At 45.9% G+C, this 19,888-nt stretch overlaps 1 protein-coding gene across 4 annotated transcripts in view; it reads right to left on the bottom strand.

Annotated features, from left to right (window-relative positions):
- LOC137417186 (protein regulator of cytokinesis 1-like) overlaps positions 1-19,888 on the bottom strand; it is a 62,970-nt gene that overhangs the window by 17,537 nt on the left and 25,545 nt on the right. For 3 of the 4 annotated variants that reach the window (XM_078768191.1, XM_078768190.1, XM_078768192.1), the window contains exons 7-12: positions 12,699-12,848; positions 12,219-12,366; positions 7,584-7,720; positions 4,558-4,653; positions 3,295-3,423; positions 2,863-2,973 (exon numbers count right to left, since the gene is read on the bottom strand). In XM_078768191.1, the coding sequence (XP_078624317.1) occupies positions 2,863-2,973; positions 3,295-3,423; positions 4,558-4,653; positions 7,584-7,720; positions 12,219-12,366; positions 12,699-12,848 (771 nt within the window). Of the gene's footprint in view, positions 1-878; positions 1,410-2,862; positions 2,974-3,294; positions 3,424-4,557; positions 4,654-7,583; positions 7,721-12,218; positions 12,367-12,698; positions 12,849-19,888 lie in introns of those variants that run through there. The other variant, XM_078768189.1, reaches the window with a different exon arrangement.

Genomic DNA, 19,888 nt, shown 5'->3' with positions numbered 1-19,888 from the left:
TGTCTGCGGTGAGTGAGTGAAAGGCCCTCGGAGATAGCTTCATCACGGGAGATTCCAATGATTCCGAAATCGTTTTGATCGATTTGAATGGATTGATCGTTTTTGGGCAGGAATGTCTCGAGATTTGACAATTGAACAAATGTTTATAAGGACCAAGAGAACTATTGGTGGGCTAACTCATGGATGTGGCATGGAAAAGAAAAGCACAAGATGGTTAATGTCTGCCTGCATGTGCAGAAGTAATTGGCAGGGAAACTGATATATTGGTGTTTGTCACCCCACAGGTGACGATTCAAAAGGACTCGTCCCCAAGTCCGATAAAACGAATGCGAAATACCGTTGCTGGAACAGACATCCTGTGGCAAACTCTTGGATGGGAAGTGTGCCATCTACTTCCATTTGCTCATGCTGTGTGTGGATGCGACAACTTCGTGCTTGTTTGGTAAAGGAAAAGAGGTGGCATTAAGATTCAGATGGAATCTCTTTTCCTGACTAGATATTCCTTTACCCCACCGACATAACACAGCCCCCCCCCTCCCCCCCCGGAACCGTAGCTCCTGCTAGGTTCACTGCAGGCGCTACCATTCCAGTCTTCACTTACTGTCTCACACTTATTTTACCTGCGAAATAAAGCGGGAGGGCTGTGGGAAGTGAGTCGGACTTCCTACCTATTCTCCTTAACATGCTAATCCCCTTAACAATCATGCAATCAAATATTTACAATGATTCAGGTCGTTCCTGCTGAGGGAGGAAACAAACACGCAAAACCTACTTTAACCACAAACTTATCCTTATTCAAAAATTCCGAACTCTAACATTTGTACATACCCCAGTCGATAGACCGTGTCCCCCGGTGGATGCCACAAGACAACCTTACCTGCGGAGCCATCCCAATGTACCCCTAAATTTCCGCGGGCCCTGTCCAGATGTTACAGGTGAGCGACATGGCTCGGTGGTTTTCGCCCTCATTCACGCAACACAAACCCCTTATCTACGCAAACTCATTCCAAAACTCAAGGCATTTCAAAAGTCAACAAAGCACTTATTTCATTCACCCCCCTGCAGGACCATGGCATAGATGTCATTAGTGGTGTGCATTTCTCTCGAGGCAGCGGGGAGGTACCGCACAAGTAAAATGGTGGGGGCGCTTCAGGCTGTGGTGCCCGCAGTCCCAAACACAAGTCAACCGACTCACAAGTTAATTGCCCCCCCCCCCCCTTTACCTCTTGGCCCCATGACAGCCCAACAGCCCTTTCTGCTGCGACCCCGCCGGTGAGCGTCTCCAAACCCCAGGCTCCTCCCTGGCCTCCTGCTTCCGCACAGCTCCACGGGTCGCCGGGGGTCTCCTTTACCCCACGGCGCCCAACCAGACCCTCCACCGACGAGTTCCAATTTCCAGATACCACCGGCTGCCAGGGGTAATTGCCGCAGAGGGGAGGGGGGGGGCCGCAGGCATCACTCCTCCGAGCTTGATCTGTACCTGCGGGCACACACATACCCTCCCCACCCACAACATCCCAAAACACATTTCCTCCCCCGCTGCCTTTCAATTCTCACACATTTCAGAGAAGATGGTACCAAAAAGATGTTACAAGATTTGCCATGGCCTGCTTCATGTGAAATCCCCAGTTCACATTTCAAATAACATTTTCAAAACACAATAATCACTCATTCATTATCTCCAAACTCACGACCACATAACCACAACACTAACACAAACGCCACCCACAAGACTGTGGCACACATTCCATCCCCCCTCACCGGCCATGTCATCACTCGCACCCACCTCCAACTCCAAATTACCTGTCACCAATTTCCATAAGCAGGTCCTGAAGCCTGGGACAGTAACCATCAAGGCCTTACCCCTACCTTGATGTGCAGGTAATTTCCAGCTGGTCAGGTCCAAAGTGCCATCCACCCTCACAATCCCAAAATGTATCATTGGGCCTATCAAATTGTCATCAAATTTCACTTTTGTCTCCACTATACTGGCAGGTATGTGGGTCCGCATCCAACGGTGATTATCACGACCCAACTACATGTGGCCACAACAGCTCTGCACCTCTACCGTGCAAGGGTCATAGGGACAAGGTGAGCAGTCAAAACGCCAACACGGCCCATGTGTCCATAAGGGTGGGACCCACCATCCATCCTTCGCCCCCCCCCCCCCCCCCTGCGAGGAACACAGCTGCACCAGCCCCAGCTGGCCAATGTGGTGAGCACCTGCTGCCAACACCATGACCGCACGCACAACCTCGGCCCTGGGGGTGCCCTGATCTGGCTTCTTCCAAAGTCGTTGTAAGGGAAGGGGATTTAATTACTGTGTGCGCTAAAGGGCCTATCTAAGTGTTTACAGGTGTGCGTTGCCATAAGGGACAAAGGTTTGATTACCAGGTGTGACACACAAGGGCTGTTATCTTTAATCCCTACAACGACCTAGCACACGAACATCCTGGTATGTTCACAGGTATACTCCTTAACCGACAAACCGCACTAAACACACAGAACTCATTACAGGGCAGATTCCTTATCGCGACAGACTAAGCATGTTACCTATTCAGATCTACCTGACTCTAGATATTCCTTTACCCCACCGACATAACTATGTTGTCACTCACTGGATATGCACTGGAGGCTATGGGAAAAAAAAAAAAGAAAAAAAAAAAAAGCATTTCTGTTGCAATTTGTTATGTCATTCATTCTGCTATGAAGACAAAATATATTAGAATGAAAAATAAAAAAGACAGGTCCTTAAAAGTTCAAAAAAAAAAAAAGAATAAATAAAAAGCCATAGTAGTAGGCTCCAATACAAATGAGGCAAAGTCAATGAAAGTAGGTTAGTGATGCAGGAACAGTCCTTACCGTTCTGCATTTCCCAGGTGGTTTTGCATTTCCCCCTCGACGCTTTCCTGGAGTGCGTAGGAAGGTTCGAAACACCACCTCGTTCTCCAGGATTTGCGCACGCTTTAACTGCTGCAGAAATGCATGCGATTGAGGTTTTGGGTGTTAGTTATTCTTGGGAATGTATTTTTATTTTTTTTATTTTTTTTTATTTTTAAGGAGTGGGGGCAGGGGGAAGGGAGGGAGCTACATCTATTCATTACTTCTTCAAATGGATTATGGTGAAAGGTAAAAACTTTGGAAATAAAAATGTATTCAGCATAAAAATTCATAAAGGAGTTGGCTATAACAATAGAGTTAAATAAAAGAAAAGGAAGGGGGTCAAAGGCTCCAATATGCAGCACACCCGAGTGCATACAAAGACTTTAAATAGGTACATCATTGGGGTCTTACTCTTTCTTGTTTCTCCTTCTCCCTTTCCTCTTTCAGGGTGGCCCAGCAGCAAGCAAGCAGCTCAGGAAATGGTTTCCCCCAGGGAAAGATGGCACGTCCAACCAGTCGTGCACTCAGTTCGCTCTCCAACTGATAAATGAAAAGAACATGTGACCTAACCCAACAGGTGGCCGAGTCCCAAAGTCTGCTCCTCACCCTTCACAAGCATATTGGTAGAATTTGTCTTTGCTCGTCCCAATTCTGACCACACTCCTCCCTTGTCCAAAAATGAAAGACGCCAAACAAAACAAAAACTAGAGTTCGTCGAACACCTTAGCCCATGCAATCTTGAGGAAAGCAAGAACACTGGTAAGGTCTGCAGGGGGCAAATTTAATTGGTGGTAATGATGCAAAATGCCATAATATTTTGTCCAAGTTCAACTAAATGGATGGTTTATGAAGTCTATTTGTATTCCAGTGTTAAAGTATACATTTAATTTAGAATAAAGATTTTAAAAGTTGTAAAAATATAAATAATAATTCGGAAGTTTACCGCCATTGATGCATCTTTTATGCCACCATATCTAGCACGTTACATTCGGTCTTCATGCCTGTTGTATGTGTTCTTTATGATATTCCGAAAAACAGTAAGTGTCCTGTTTGGAATTGTATCCAATTTTGTTCGACTGCCAGACAGTATAAAAATATGACCTCGCTCCCGATCAAGCATGTGCAGAAAGGATGAGATTCTGTACAATTTGCGAGATTCAGAGACAAAGCTCTGCTAAACTGCAGGTTCGCTTCTGATTCATGTTCAAAATGTAACATTCCATTGAAATAAAGTTGCTCCTCTGTGGACAAACGGACAGACAGACGAAGAACCAATTGCTTAACCCCACTTTTTTCTTTGTGCGTGTGGGGTTAATGCACGCACACACCCCCCAAATTGCGTGTTCAAAGAACTGTATTCTCCAAATGGTAAAATTAATAAATAAAAACGAAATCCAAGTGTGAACTACTGCCTCCCATGATAACAGACACAACCATCAAAATGTTGGGCCAGAGCCTTAGTCCAAAAAGCAAGAGTTTGGTGAGCATCTATCTTACAGTCCCAGCATGATCTGCCGATAGACGTGCAAGAAAGCAACAGGAAATAATCGTTGCCATTCCTTTCAAGCCGTGAGGAGGAGGGATTCCGAGGCTGTGTCATTGGCGAAGGAGTACAATCCCTGGATGGGTCGCCACTCCACCGCAAGACAGCAACAGGCAATGGATGGGCCTAACCTTGGAAAGCTCTCGTTTGAGGCGCTTCCGTTCTTTCTCCTCACGCAAGAGTGCTCCACCACGGTTGGTTAACCTCGCCGGGTCTCCAGATCTGCGCTACTTCACAAGGGGACACAATCATGCAAACTGACGGCCAATGTCACCGTGGCAACAATTAGTCACGTGAAAAAGTAAGTACACCCCATGTAAAGTTTTGACTTTTTTTCCAACATATTTCAACATACAGCCATTTGATCTTCATTTCAACAATATTGACAGATAAAGGTGATATAATATAACAAATATCATGAAACATTTACATTTTGTAGTCCATTGTATAATTTAAATAAACATCAATGCAAATTTCACATGTGGAAAAAGTAAGTACACCCTTGGCTCTAATAGGTGGTATTTGCCCTTTGGCAGAAACAACCTCAAGTAGGCATTTTTTATAACTGTCTACCAGTCTCTGACATCGACTGGGAGAAATTTTTGCCCACTCCTCCATGCAGAACTTTCAGCTGTGCGATGTTTGAGGGGTTTCTTGCATGCCCAGCTCGTTTCAAATCCCCCCACAATATCTCGATGGGATTTAGATCCGGGCTTTGACTTGGCCATTCCAGAACCCTCCATTTCTTTCTTTTCAGCCATTCCTTGGTGGATTTACTGGTATGTTTAGGGTCATTGTCATGTTGCAAGGTCCACCTTCGGTTGAGCTTCAACTCTCCGACAGATGGCCTCACATTATCCTCAAGCACCCTCTGGTACAATGAAGAATTCATAATGGATTATATGATGTTGAGGTGCCCAGGCCCTGATGCAGCAAAGCTGCCCCAAACCATAATATTTACACCACCATGCTTTACCGTTGCTATCAGGTTCTTGTGGTCAAATGCTGTCTTCGGTTTTCGCCAAACATGTCTTCTGGTACTGTGGCCAAATAGCTCTACCTTTGACTCATCTGTCCAGAGCACATTGTTCCAGAAATGCTGGTCTTTGCCAAGGTGTTCATTGGCAAACTTTAGTCTTGCCCTGATGTTCTTTCTGGACAGCAAAAGTTTCCTCCTTGCACACCTCCCATGTAGATCAAATTTGTGCAGCCTCTTTCTAATGGTAGACTCGTGCACTTTGACATCAACAGTGGCAAGAGCTACCTGTAGGTCCCGTGATGACATTCTGGGGTTCTTAGAGACTTCTTTCAGCATCTTGTGGTCTGCTCTCGGGCTAAACTTGCTGGGGCGGCCTGGCCTGAACAAGTTGGCAGTTGTTTGGAATCTTCTCAACTTGTAGATGATCTTCCAGACAGTCGAAAGATTGATTTCAAATTGTTTGGAGATCTTTTTAAATCCCATCCCAGACTCGTAGGCATCTATAGCCTTCATTCTGAAGGTCTCAGAGAGCTCTTCTGATCTAGGCATGGTGACGCCACACACTTCAACAAAGAGCAAACCAAACTAAATGTCTTAGGCTATGAGCCAAGGGGGTTGGTCGGTACCATACAGATGGAGTAAGGCTCATTGTGATTTTTAGCAAGATATATGTCCCTAGATATGAAAAAAAAGTGATAGCAGTGTATAACTCTCGGCCATCTCTGTGTTATCACCTGAAATATTATTATACGCCTGCTTCGCTTCGCCAAAAAATGTGATATTTGCTAAAATTGGAATAAATATGTTTTTAAGGACCACAGAGTGCCAATAATTTGCATACTGGATGCCAACTAATATAGTAATAGAAATATAGAACATTTGTGGGGGTTATTTATCAAAATATTGATATAATGACCAAAAATATGTTAAATTTAGTGAAAAAGTGGTCGAAATCGCTTCGAGTTCAGAATTCACATTGTACATTTTTGTCAATATTTCAAAAATGAAAACTCCGAGTAACATTTGACCCCTCAAAATCTTCGCAAGGAACCACTGCATTGGAATATATCATTACTTTGTAATATGGTGGATGTTTGGGGCACATAATTTGGCAAAGTTCAAAATATGTTCAACCATACCCCCTAATTTTGATATTTTGGAACGAAACATAGCTTTTGAACATTTTAGGTTTATTCGTCTACTACTTTTGGTATCTCAGTGTAATTTTTGGTATTAGCTAGTATCCTAAAGTAGGTTTGTAACATCAGCTACATTATATTTCACAATGCATGCAAACTTGCTCCACACTCTAGGTTTATCATGATCTCTCGAACAAATACGATCTCGATCTCGGCACTCTGTGGTCCTTAAAAACATATTTATTCCAATTTTAGCAAATATCACATTTTTTGGCGAAGCGAAGCAGGCGTATAATATTTCGGGTGATAACACAGAGATGGCCGAGAGTTATACACTGCTATCACTTTTTTTTCACATCTAGGGACATATATCTTGCTAAAAATCACAATGAGCCTTACTCCATCTGTATGGTACCGACCGGTCAATTTGGGGGGTCTGGCTCATAGCCTGAGGTTTAAATAAGACAGGTTCCTCCAAGATCCTCTCTAACGATGTTCTAATCATTTGCACCTGAGCTGGTGCACCTGATTCTAATTTTAGGTATTTGAAGTAGTGATAAATGTAGGGGTGTACTTACTTTTTCCACATGTGAAATTTGCATTTATGTTTATTTAAATTATACAATGGACTACAAAATGTAAATGTTTCGTGATATTTGTTATATTATATCACTTTTATCTATTAATATTGTTGAAATGAAGATCAAATAGCTGTATGTTGAAATATGTTGAAAAAGTCAAAACTTTACATGGGGTGTACTTACTTTTTCATGTGACTGTATGCAATGCTCTCAGTTTGAGGCTACCTAATGCCATCTATTGCTTTGCGAATGCAGACAATTCCAGCAAAAACACCACTACAGCAACATACACCATTAATGTTAAAGCCATCTGCTATTTATGGGCCCTCTTGTAGAAGTGATGCAAAACAAAGGAGAAAAAAAACACCAAGAGCACAAGGAGACATGCCATGACATGACATGTCAGTATGTCATGTCAGCAAGGAGACAGACATGTCAGTGGGAGCATAGGAAGGTACCTCCATCTCCGTAAATTGCTGCCACATACGGTCCCAATGAGCCAGGCCCAGGTAGAGGTCCTGTCTAGCATCAAATTCTGACTTCAACCTTTCCAATTCTTGCTCCAGAATTAACAGTCGTTCTTCAGAGACATAATCTGTGGGTGGTTAAAGCAGCCAAGGATCAGGCAGGGAAAGGGGAAGAGATGGGGAGGGGAGGAAATGCTGTGATCACAAGTTGAAATCCCCATGTACACTGTACAGTGCATACAATTAATGTGCAAGCTCCTCCATGGTGCGCAAAACCAAACTAGAGCGAAGCCCATGGCACTCCATTGTAAATCCGCATGCTTGCCTCCAAAAGCAAAGTTGAAAGATGGCAAAAAGTTCCATCCTGAATGATCCAATATCAAATGGATTAAAAAAAAAAAAATTAATCCTCCAAACAAAAAAAGTGGGGATACTAAAGCACAATAACCTTCAAGGCACACCCACTGGGACGTTCCATACTCCATGGCATTCCATTTGAACTGCACAATGCATTTCCTTGTGAGATGCAACTGATGATCAGTTGAAGTCGTATCACTTTACATATCGTTTTAACGTCGTTGGCAAAGAATACATCATGAGAATATGGAGAAAATAATTAATTACGGAGACAAGTCCTTCTAAACCAACCACGGCACGTAAAGGGGGACACGAACCGTTTTCTTCAATTATTTCCGTGTTTATTTACCATTGAGCTTCAGTGTCTGTCCAAGCCATAATCTTTTTACCAATTGATGTTTTGCTATCAAATCCTCAATGATCCTTTATAATGAAAATGTGAACACAAAAGGAATAAAATGAACATTTTTTTTTTAACTGTCGTTTTCTTTACGTTTACTCCTGGTGTTTGGAGGTTGTAAGCAGCACATGGAGAATGAGAAATGCAGTCCTTGATGTACAGTTCGACGATGCTCAGTTTATCGGCAGTGGCCTGGATCGAGAGATCTCAGCTTGGAGTGGAGACCCTGAATATGTGAGATTCACACATTTGAGATTCACACATTCACAAGGACAGAGGAGCAGTAAATTTGTGTCAATATATCTTGTACAGTACTTGCTTTCATTTATTATTACAGCCACCACAGAAGGTAGATGGAGGTTATGTTTTCACCCCTATCTGTCAAATCGCCTACAGGTCACGATTTTAAACTGATCTTCATGAAACTTCACCAGATGGTAGAGTTGGTCATAAGAAGTCTATCGATTTTGAGGTCTAAGGTCATCTTGGTCAAATTTTTAAAATTGCCATTTTTCATCTGATTGACTTGAAAATTCAACATAATTTGCATATCGTCACTAAATAGGGAAACTAACGATTTGACGTCAAAAGGTCAAAGGTCAACTCAAGGTCAAACTTCAAAAATCCATTTTCATCTGAAATATATATTTTAATCCAATTGACCCAAGTCATTCATCATTCATTGTCATTCATTAAGATAGTCATTCATCTTAATGATTTGGACAATTTGATGTATCGATGGCAACTTTTTTGGGGGGGGGGGGGCGGGAGGGGTGGATTTTGCAAGTATCGTGCTCTGCATGACGTCTTCTTGTTTGTTTGTCTGTAAACAAGATATCTCAAAAAGTTGGATAGATTCGGCCGAAATTTGGTGGACAGGTTGGGTGTGTCGAGACGAAATGATTCGATTTTGGTGAAGATCCACAGCTGGATCTGGGAATTTTTTTTACTTTTTATTTTTTAAGTGATTCTTCACCATTGAGTGGTATGGCCAAAAACAATATATAGCATGATATCACGAAAAGTTATGGACGAATGACAAAACTTGGTGGATGGGTTGGTTAAGCAACAAGAACAAGCCGATTAGCTTTTGGTTAATATCTGAACCCAGATCCGGCCCATCAGAGGGATACAAAACGTACATAGTCAGTCTGGCGGGGGTCTGCTCTCCACTGAGTGCCGTTCTAATTATATTTCAAATTAAAGGAAAACAAAGCAGAGCCCCTATAATATTGTTACGGATTCGGGGAACGGCACTCCCGTTAGCAAGGGGGGTTAATCCCCTTGTCCTGTTAAGCTGGCCGTCTCCGCCTGTCCTGGAAGTATGACGTCACTGATGGCCGATGGTACGTAGGGTCGTAAGCCCAATTAGTCTTAGTACCTAAGTATTACCACCGGCCGTCAGCGAGGAAATACTCCCGCCCGTGCCGCAGCGTAATTAATGGATTGCGCCGAGCGAAGCGAACTGCGGCGCGAGCCGTTAGCAATGACTAAACCCGATTGCGAAGCGGTTCGGTCAAAATCGTGCCACAGGTACTCAATCGGGAAATCACTAAAGCGATCGGACGAGAACGAAACCAAACATGTAAGAAATAACAGGGATTTATTAACTATGTACAGAAAACCAAAGGAAGAGGAGAAATCAAAATAATATACGGAAAATGGAAGGAGCAGAAGGACACAGAGCAATTCCTTCAACAAGCTTAACTTATACACCAGGGACAAGACAAAACAAGACAAACTCACATACACGAATGGGGAATTCTGGCAGGAATGAATGGACGAGGGATGAGAAGGGTCCGTGCAGAACGGCAGGGCTGGAAGCGAGCGGCCGCCAACTCTCCACACTCGGGTCCACACGGCAGGGTTGCTCGAAGCAGCACGTCAGGGCTTCACGCTCCGGGCTCGAAGCGAACAGCAGCCGGCAGCTCCACGTCTCCACAACCGGTGACAATAGGGCCCTAGAGGGTCTCGGTTTATTGCCGCAATGTCAGCACCTCCTCACGTCTTTCTCTTGTTCAGCTGGATCACGCATCTCCTGTGAAAAGGCTTGCGCGCACGCTTATATTGCGCGTCGTGCGATGAAGCCGCCAACTCCGATGCCACGCCTACCGGTTTTCTCACCTCGGCGCTGGTTGGCTGGCCAGGACTCTTTGGCTCCACCTTTGGTGATGGTGGGCCACGCCCGTGGTCCCACGGCTCCTCCCCTCCTCTTGGCCTCGTGGGCAATGGAGTCTTGCGGTGAAAATGATGCCAATGAAAACCGCCCAATGCACGGCGGCGAATTGATTAGGAGGCCACGGCGATATTGTAAGGGATCCTATCTTATTTGATGCAACGTAGAGTCAATTATTGGACACAGCCTTATCTGAAACACAGAATAATGAAATAACTACGAAAGGGAGCCTATGATTTGCTACGTGTTGCAATGTGGACTAACTAAGGTGCGATTATTTCATTTAACAGCCAATTAAGGGGAAATGTACACAGGGGTTATTTATAAGGAAATTTACAACTAAATTTACATGTGAAGGTTCTAAAAACCGCAACAATATCTTTGAGAGAAAAAGTAAATACTGTAAATAAATGAATGTTCATCAACAAAATAAAAAGGATTTAGAAAAGTAAAATAATGGCTTGTCCATTGAAAAGGTAAGCTTTTGAATCGACTAATTTAGACCAGTTAAGGCAATAACTTTTGTTACGGCCTGAAGCACACAAAGCCAAGCCTTCAATCACACTGTCTTTATGTATGGATTATCACATGAAAAATCTCTTCCAACACATAAAACAAAGAAGGGAGAAGAGAGGGAAAAAAAACAAGAGTAGGCCGGTCCAAGAGTAGGCCGGTCCAAGAGTAGGCAGGTCCAACAGTAGGCCCAGCAGTCAGCCCCAGAGCAGGCCCAGAGCAGGCCCAGCAAGAGGGTAGGAGTAGGCAGGTCCATGAGTAGGCCCCAAGGCAGGCCCAACAGTTACAGTAGGCCCCAGGGCAGGCCCAGCACGAGAGGGTAGGAGTATGCAAGTCCATGAGTAGGCCCAAAGGCAGGCCCAGCAGTCGGCCCCAGGGCAGGCCCAGCATGAGGGTAGGAGTAGGTAAGTCCACGAGTAGGCCCCAAGGCAGTAGAGGTACGGCAGTCAGAGTTCAATCAAAGTCACCCTTCAGGTGGAGAGGCGGCTGCAGAGGGGTGCGGGGGTGATCCGGCATACCCTTCAGGTGGAGAGATTGCAGCTGGAAACCACACAACACCCGAAAAGGCACTCCGCCATGAGCCCTCCTCAAATGGCCGCTCTCCTCTTAATCACATTCCTGGCCCCTCCCCTGCCCCACAGCCAATCATAGGCTTTGTACACATGGACCAAACCACTTGGTCCAACTCACAGGGGGGTGGAAGGAAGAAGAAAAAGGTCGGACGGTAACACTTTCATTAATAAATCAGCAAATTTCCCCTCCCTTCCGAGTCATCACACTGTATTGACATTTGAAAATCAAAATGGGAAAACACTTCTGGTCTCCAAACAAACTTGCGTCCAAAAACCTGTAACCAAAACAGCACAGTGACGGCACACCAATGCGGTGCAACTCCTACGCACCATAAAGTGAAAGGTACGGGGGGAGGTGTATATTTTCAATGGTACACTCGTTGATTTGTTGAGGCAAATTCACTCCACCGTTTCAAAAAAAAAAAAAAAAAGTGGGTGGGGGAGGGGGAGGGAATAAATAAATAAGTTAATTTGTAATTAAAATAAATAAAATAAAAATCGGGGGGGAGGGGCAGGAGAGGAGCCACATTTACGTTCCACTTCGCTAATTCACTACCATTTAAGTATCCATATCAAATCAGAATTATTCACCCGTATAAGGCACTTACCATCGTGGAAAGGCACAAATGCCTGTTTCTGACTGTCACCATAGCAACAACGCTCCCATTCCTGAACGATGCCTTCCTTCACGCGAGAAATAACATCCCCCAGGCGCGCCCTCCTCATTTCCGCCAGCCTGCCAACCTCATCCACAAGCTGGTACAATGCACACTCAAGTGAGGATATGGCATGGCACTTTGGATTGACGAACTTGCAAATACAAACAAAAAATGAAGAAAGAACTATTTACTGACATTGTACAACGATTTATTAAGGTGCCATGTTCATTGTAGCCGAGAAGATGTTTGTCTTAAAAATAATTAAGATTTCCTAAAATAATATCCGATAATATTTGGGGCGATTTGGATAGTGGCGGTGGGGCGGGTGAGGGGTTGGAGAGGATGTTAACAACAATTAACTTCCCTCTGTAAATATTTAACAAAACATCTCGCTTCAGCATAACAGTGCGCAAAACAGGGCGCACTCACCAGCTGATGAACACGCTCAGTAGTGCCTGCAGTGCGGGCCGCAATGCTCGCACGCTCGTCTTCTCCCACGTCCAACTGTCTCCACAGCACATGAAGCCTTATCCGCAGGGCCGTACAACTAGATATCACATCAGCCAGTATCCGCTCCAGCTGCATGGTGAAAACATCAGACCATGGTCAACTTTGAGTCTGTCTGCACATGCAGTACACAAATTGTACATAAATGCAAATAAAATAAATAAACTCATTTGGGGCAACATGCTCGACTCCAGGGCTGTGGGGGTTGTCGTTCATGAGGCCATGGCATTTATAAAACCCTTGGGATCTGAAAATGCCATCAATCCAAGAAAGAAGGGAATGCTATGCAGTTCACACCCTTTAAGGGAACCGTTCCTGGAGAATGCGAGGTAAATAAGTTAAATGGGTCAACAACATATCACCATGGTCGAGTATCATCATGTAACAGTTGGCTCCAATGAAACAGACAAAATACCATAATACTTCAAGTATTTTATGATCCTGGACACCGATGATTTAATCAGCAACAACGCAATATTGAAGGGCTTGGTGGCGGTATAATTAGAGCCGGACCAATGCCAATTCCAATTTTGGAGAGTCCTTATCCAGATATAATTGACCGATATTTTGTCAAAAAATGCCAAATTTTCAAATCGATTTGAAAAACCTTTATTTATCTTTCAATATTTGAGAACATTTAACTTATATTCTACTAAACTAGAACGGCACCCAGAAATGAGCATAAGTCCGCCTGGTTGGCCATAATCACTCAATGGTGAAGAATCGCTTTAAAAATTCCACTAGCTGGATCCGGATCTTGACCAAAATTGAATCGCCAAACTCTTGCTGCTGTGTTTGTGTGGGTTATTGATGCCATAGATTTATGTTCAATCCAACATGGCTGCCGAATGTGACCGATGACATTAATTTATTTTTCCCGTACAATTTTTGTGCAGATCATGCTCAGTTTCAAACTGCTCAGTTCAAGCGTTCTACTTGTCTAATTATGACGTTGTGGTGCTGTGCACACACGACTCAATTGCCAGAGAGGTAGGCCACAACGCGTGGATACAAACAAGAGCCTTTATTACAAGCTCGCACATCAGCACTGGGCGGGCTCGAGCTTAGAGCCCGCATATATGTCCCGATGCCACGCCTTGCCCCCGGGCGTGGCCGATCGGCCGAAAGGCGGGGCATGTATTTCAGTTCCGCCTGGACGCTCGCGCCACCCACTGGTGCGCGGAATTATTGACCCTAGTGCCCGCCACACGCGCCCCTCCAGAATTCCCGCGCACCTGAAGGGTGAGCTTGCGGGGAAGCCGGATGACCCGGCCGAAACGCCCCCTGGCGATGCGTGCAAGGCTGGGGGGTAAAGGCACTTGGGTTGCCCGGTTCGGTGCCCCCTCGGACATCTCGTCCGACCGCGGCCACCAGTTCACCTCGGAGCTCCGGGGCACGGTGGCGCAAGGGCTCGGCGTCAAACTGCACCGCACCACGGCCTACCACCCCCAGGCCAACGGCCTGTGCGAGCGCTTTCATCGCTCGATGAAGGCCGTGCTCCGGGCCAGCCTCCACGACGGCAGCTGGGCCGGGCGCGGTGCACGAGCAGTGGGTGCGTGGTGCTTGGCAGCCCCTGGCGTTTTTTAGCCGGCAGCTTCGCCCGCACGAACGCCGCTACAGCACCTTCGACCGCGAGCTGCTCGGCCTCCACCTGGCGGTCCGACACTTCCGCCACCTGCTCGAGGGCCGCCCGTTCACGGCTTTCGTTGATCACAAGCCTCTTGTGTTCGCGATGGCCAAGGTCGCCGAGCCATGGTCGGCCTGGCAGCAACGTCACCTCACTGCCGTGTCCGAGTACACGACGGACATCCATCACGTCGCGGGTAAAGACAACCCGGTGGCGGATTGCCTTTCCCGGTCCGTCGCGCACACGGTCCACCTCGGGATCGACTATGCCCAGATGACGGAGGACCAGACCGCCAACCCCGGCGTCCAGGCCTTGCGGACCGCCGTCACGGGCCTCCGCGTCACCGAGGTGCCGTTCGATGTCGCGGGCGCCGCCCTCCTGTGCGACGTCTCCCTCGGCCGGCCTCGCCACATTGTGCCCGCTGGCTGGCAGCGCCCGGTTTTCGATGCCATCCACGGCCTCTCCCACCCGGGCACGAAGGCCTCCCAGAAGCTTGTCGTGGCGAAGTTCGTCTGGCATGGCCTCAGGAAGGATGTCCGCGACTGGGCCAGGACGTGCCTCGCGTGCCAGCGCGCAAAGGTCCACCGCCACACCCAGGCCCCGTTGGCCCCGTTTATGGTGCCCGAGCATCGGTTCGACCATGACCACGTCCACGTCGACTTGGTGGGACCTCTGTCCCCCTCGTGGGGGTTCACCCACTTCCTCACCATGGTGGACCGCACCACACGGTGGCCGGAGGCCATGCCATTGGCAGCGACGTCTGCGGCTGATGTGGCGCAAGCCTTCAGCGCCACTTGGGTTGCCCGGTTCGGTGCCCCCTCGGACATCTCGTCCGACCGCGGCCCCCAGTTCACCTCGGAGCTCTGGGGCGCGGTGGCGCAAGGGCTCGGCATCAAACTGCACCGCACCACGGCCTACCACATCGCCCCGGAGCTTCGCACGGCGGAGTACGTTTTCGTCCGGCACGACGCCCACCGGGCACCGCTACGGCCCCCGTACGACGGGCCCTTCCGCGTGCTGGAGACCGGGGACAAACATTTCACCATGGACATCGGCGGTGCCCCGGATCGTATCTCCGTGGACCGCCTCAAGCCGACCCACCTCGATCTGGACCACCCCCCGCAAGCAGCTCTGCCTCCGCGTTGAGGCTGCCCCCTGGCGGTCAGACCCCCGGCACCCCCCAGCCCCGCCTCCGGGCCAGCCTCCGCGATGGCAGCTGGGCCGACAGGCTCCCCTGGGTCCTGCTGGGCCTCAGGACGGCGCCTCGGCGGAGCTGGTCTTGAGTCTTTATTACAAGCTCGCATATCAGCACTGGGTGGGCTCAAGCTTAGAGCCCGCATATATGTCCCGAGGCCACGCCTTGCCCCCGGGCGTGGCCGATCGGCCGAAAGGCGGGGCATGTATTTCAGTTCCCCGCCTGGACGCTCGCGCCACCCACTGGTGCACGGAATTATTGACCCTTTACCGGGCCGGCGCTCACTTGCGGCCATGAGCGTCGGCCATTCCGGCAGCCTCCTGTTCATCAAGGACACCTCGTTCGGGCGCCGTTTTCTTTGTGACATGGGAGCGCAGGTAAGCGTCCTCCCTGCCTCCGCGTCCGACAAGCAAGCCGCGGGCCGGGGCCCTGCTTTGCTTGCCGCCAACGGTACACCCATCCGCACATTCGGGAGTCCCGAGGCCACGCCTTGCCCCCGGGCGTGGCCGATCGGCCGAAAGGCGGGGCATGTATTTCAGTTCCCCACCTGGACGCTCGCGCCACCCACTGGTGCGCGGAATTATTGACCCTTGTGCCTGCCACAACGTCATAAAAGACACCAATGACATCATTAATACAAGTTGTTCCCCATGAGGAGTACTTGACAATGAGCCATATTTCTTTCTTTTTTTTCCCCCCATGCAGTGGCTTCGGAGATAGAGGTGAAAAGTTTTTCGGGTTTTCTAAGATGGCGCCCATAGCACATGACCGATGACGTTACAATTGTCATTAAAATTTTATTCAGGAGGTGCTCTGACGGTGAAAATTTCTTGGCAATCGGACCAACAGTTAGAGAAAAACATTCTCCTTCTGTGTGGACAGACAGACAAACAAACGAAAAATCGGTCAGAGACCAAGGACTTGCCGAAATGTACTTTTTTAAAATCGGCCATTTTGGATCAAGTTTTTCGTTTTTTCCAAGATGGCGGCCGGACCACGTGACCGATGACGGCATCATTTATTTTTTTTTCTCCAACAGTTTATGCTGACATGGCGCTCAAGAAATTGCATCTCGATTGGATGAAGTTTTGTACTTGTCAAATTATCAAATTATGACGTCATAATGGAGGCCTTGGGCCAAGAAAGGTAAAAATTGGGCACAGTCTAATCCAGGGCAAGAAATAGGTGTGTAAATTTTGGCGCTTCTACGTGCAATGGTGCAGACAAAGTGCTGCGCAGACAGACAAACAAACATATGAAAAATCGGTCAGAGATCGAGGACTTGATGGAATATCCTTTTTTTATTGGCCATTTTGGACAAATATGGCGGCCGAACCATGTGATAGATGACGTCATCATTATTTGTTTTCTAAACTAATTTATTCCGAGATTATGATCAAGAAATTTCATCTTGATCGGATGACGTTTTGTACTTGTCAAATGATGACGTCATAATGGAGGCACCTATGACATTAAAATATTTTATTCCCCATGAAGTGTTCTTTACAATGAGCCATGTCTCAATTTTTTCTATTCAGCACTTTCGGAGATATAGAGGTGCAAAGTTTTTCGGTTTTTCCAAGATGGCGGCCGAACCACGTGACCGATGATAATCATCAACATATTTTATTCCCCATGGGGAGTTCTTTACAATGAGCCGTCAATTTTTTCTATTCAGCACCGAGATAGAGGTGCAAAGTTTTTCGGTTTTTCCAAGATGGCGGCCGAACCACGTGACCGATGACGTCATCAATTGGGCACAGTCTATTCCAGGGCAAGACAAATGTGTGTAAAGTTTGGCGATTCTACGTGCAACGGTGTACTGTGAACAAACAGACAAACCAACCAACCAACATACTTGCTGGAATCTTTTCTTTTCCGGCAAGTAATAAACCAACTGATCAACATACTTGCTGGAATCTTTCCCGGCAAGTAACAAATGAAAAAAAATAATAATAATAATAATAAATAAATAAAAATAAAAACCTCAGAGCGACACTTGGCAAAACAGAACAAAGTATAATGGCACTCTGGAGCATCCTTTTGACCTCAAAAATAATTCGTGGTTGAATTCAGTGACCTGACATGCGGTTTTATGTGTCATCTTCAAAGTTTAAGTTAATCTGATGAAAATTGACAATGTTAAAAACTTGGCCTATGTTGACCTTTTGGCCTATGTTGACCTCAAAAAATAGTTGGTGGTTGAATCAAGTTGGCTGATATGACAATCCTTTTCAAATTTCAAAAATTGATTTAAAGTTCAAATTTCAAGTAAATTTCAAGGATTTTTAGACATTTCAAAAAAGTGGTTGACCTTTGGCCTATGTTAACCTCAAAAATAGTTGGTTGAATTCAGCTAACTGATATGTCAATCTCATTCAATTTTCAAGTCAATTGTATGAAAATTGAGGATTTTAGAAATTGTTGTTGACCTTTGGGCCTATGCCGATCTCAAAAACAGTTGGTGGTTGAATTTATTCAGCCGATATGTAACTCACATTCAAATTAAGTCAATCGAATGAAAATTGAGGATTTTAGAAATTGGAAAAAGTGGTTGACCTATGGCCTATGTTGACCTTTTGACCTCAAAAATATACAGGATTTTGTCGGGCCACACACTACCATTTGGTGAAGTTTCGTGAAGATCAGATTCAAATTGTGACCTGTAGGCAAGTATAAGTGAGTGGACACAGACACACACACAGAGACAAACACACACACACAGACACACACACACACCACACACACACAGACGCACACACACGCAAAAAAAAATTTTTTTTTGCCAAGTCACAAACAAACAAACCGGAGTGATCAACATACTTGCCAAAAAAAAAAAAAAAAAAAAAAAAAAAAAAAAAAAAAAAAAAAAAAAACTTTGGGCCAAGTAACAAGACAGACCCAAATGCAATATCGAACTGGTGAGGGTAAAAATATGGGGGCCGAACCACGTGACTGATGACAATTTATTTAATTCCTCCACCAATTTAACCTCAGATGACAAGAGATTTCATCTTCATTGGATTATGATGTCATAATGGAGGAACCCATGACATCATTTACATATTTTATTTCACATGGAGTTCTTTATGTCTCAATGCTCAATGCCCCATTTTTTTCGCCACAGAACTTTTGGAAATATGGAGGTGCTACTTTTTTCGTATTTTTTTTTTCCCCAAGATGGCACCAGTACCACATGACCTATGACGTCATAATCATTGAAAGAAATTCTACAGCAGGAGATGCACCTTTGGTTTTGAAAAAACAGAAATCTCTGCTCACCTTCACTCTTTCATCCCCCTTTTCTCCCGCCTCTGGAACAAACTCCCCCACTCCCTTCAATCCCACTCCTCCCTCCAGGTCTTTAAAACAGCTGTTCACCATCATCTGTCTTCCCCCATTCAAAACCTTGATCTTTTCAACCCCCACTAATTCACCCCAGATCCACTCCTTTGAAATTCCAACTTCTTTCCTGGAAGTCCTTGCTGTGCTCATATATTTTATACCTCTCCCACCTCCCCCCAAGCCCTCCCTCCCACAGTTCTCTCGATATCCCTGCTCTCAAATGTTGTGTTTGTGTCCTTCCCTCTCTCCCCATCTTGTCTACCGCTCCCCTTATTTTGTGTTTTTATGTGTCTGTTTGACTTTTTTGTTCGATTCAAAACCGTTTTGTTTGATTCAAATTCATGTATTGTGTGATTAATGTTGCCTCTTTCACGAGCCTCGATCTTGTATACAAAAAAAAAAAAAATTTAATAATGAAATTTTAAAAAACGGTTACAGAGAAAAGCATTCTTGTTCTGTGCGGACAGAGACAAAGAAACAAACCTCTTCCTCCTGCAAAGGTAAAAAATACAAACCAAGTGTACGATTTTGCAAGAAATACACAATACGAGTGAGTCAGACATGATTAAGGAAGGCCAACGTTCAGGACGTTTATTTTTTGTTTTAAGCCGAATGATGACCAATAGAACGGTTAAACCGATGTGTCGGACAGGCTCTAATCATAATCAATGATGAAGAACTTGAAGTCTTAATCTATCTATAATTCCAGTAATCTCTGTGTGTATGTTTGTATGTTTGTATGTTTGTCTGTGACCGCTGTTTCTCGACAACCACGGGTCCGATATACTTGAAACTTGCCAGGTATATTGCTGGGGACCCGAGGATGTGCCTTTTCAAGGTTTCATATTAATCGGAGAAGTAGTTACCGAGCTATGTCCAAAAAACGATTCAACCAATCAGAGAGCAGCGAGCTATCACGTGTGCCGAACGTGGCGAACAGACTCT

The sequence above is a fragment of the Myxine glutinosa genome, chromosome 14, assembly GCF_964187855.1.
Source record: "Myxine glutinosa chromosome 14, kmMyxGlut1.1, whole genome shotgun sequence".
Lineage (NCBI taxonomy): Eukaryota > Metazoa > Chordata > Myxini > Myxiniformes > Myxinidae > Myxine > Myxine glutinosa.
The sequence above is the reverse complement of the archived record's forward strand: the minus strand, read 5'-3'. Positions and strand labels throughout refer to the sequence as shown.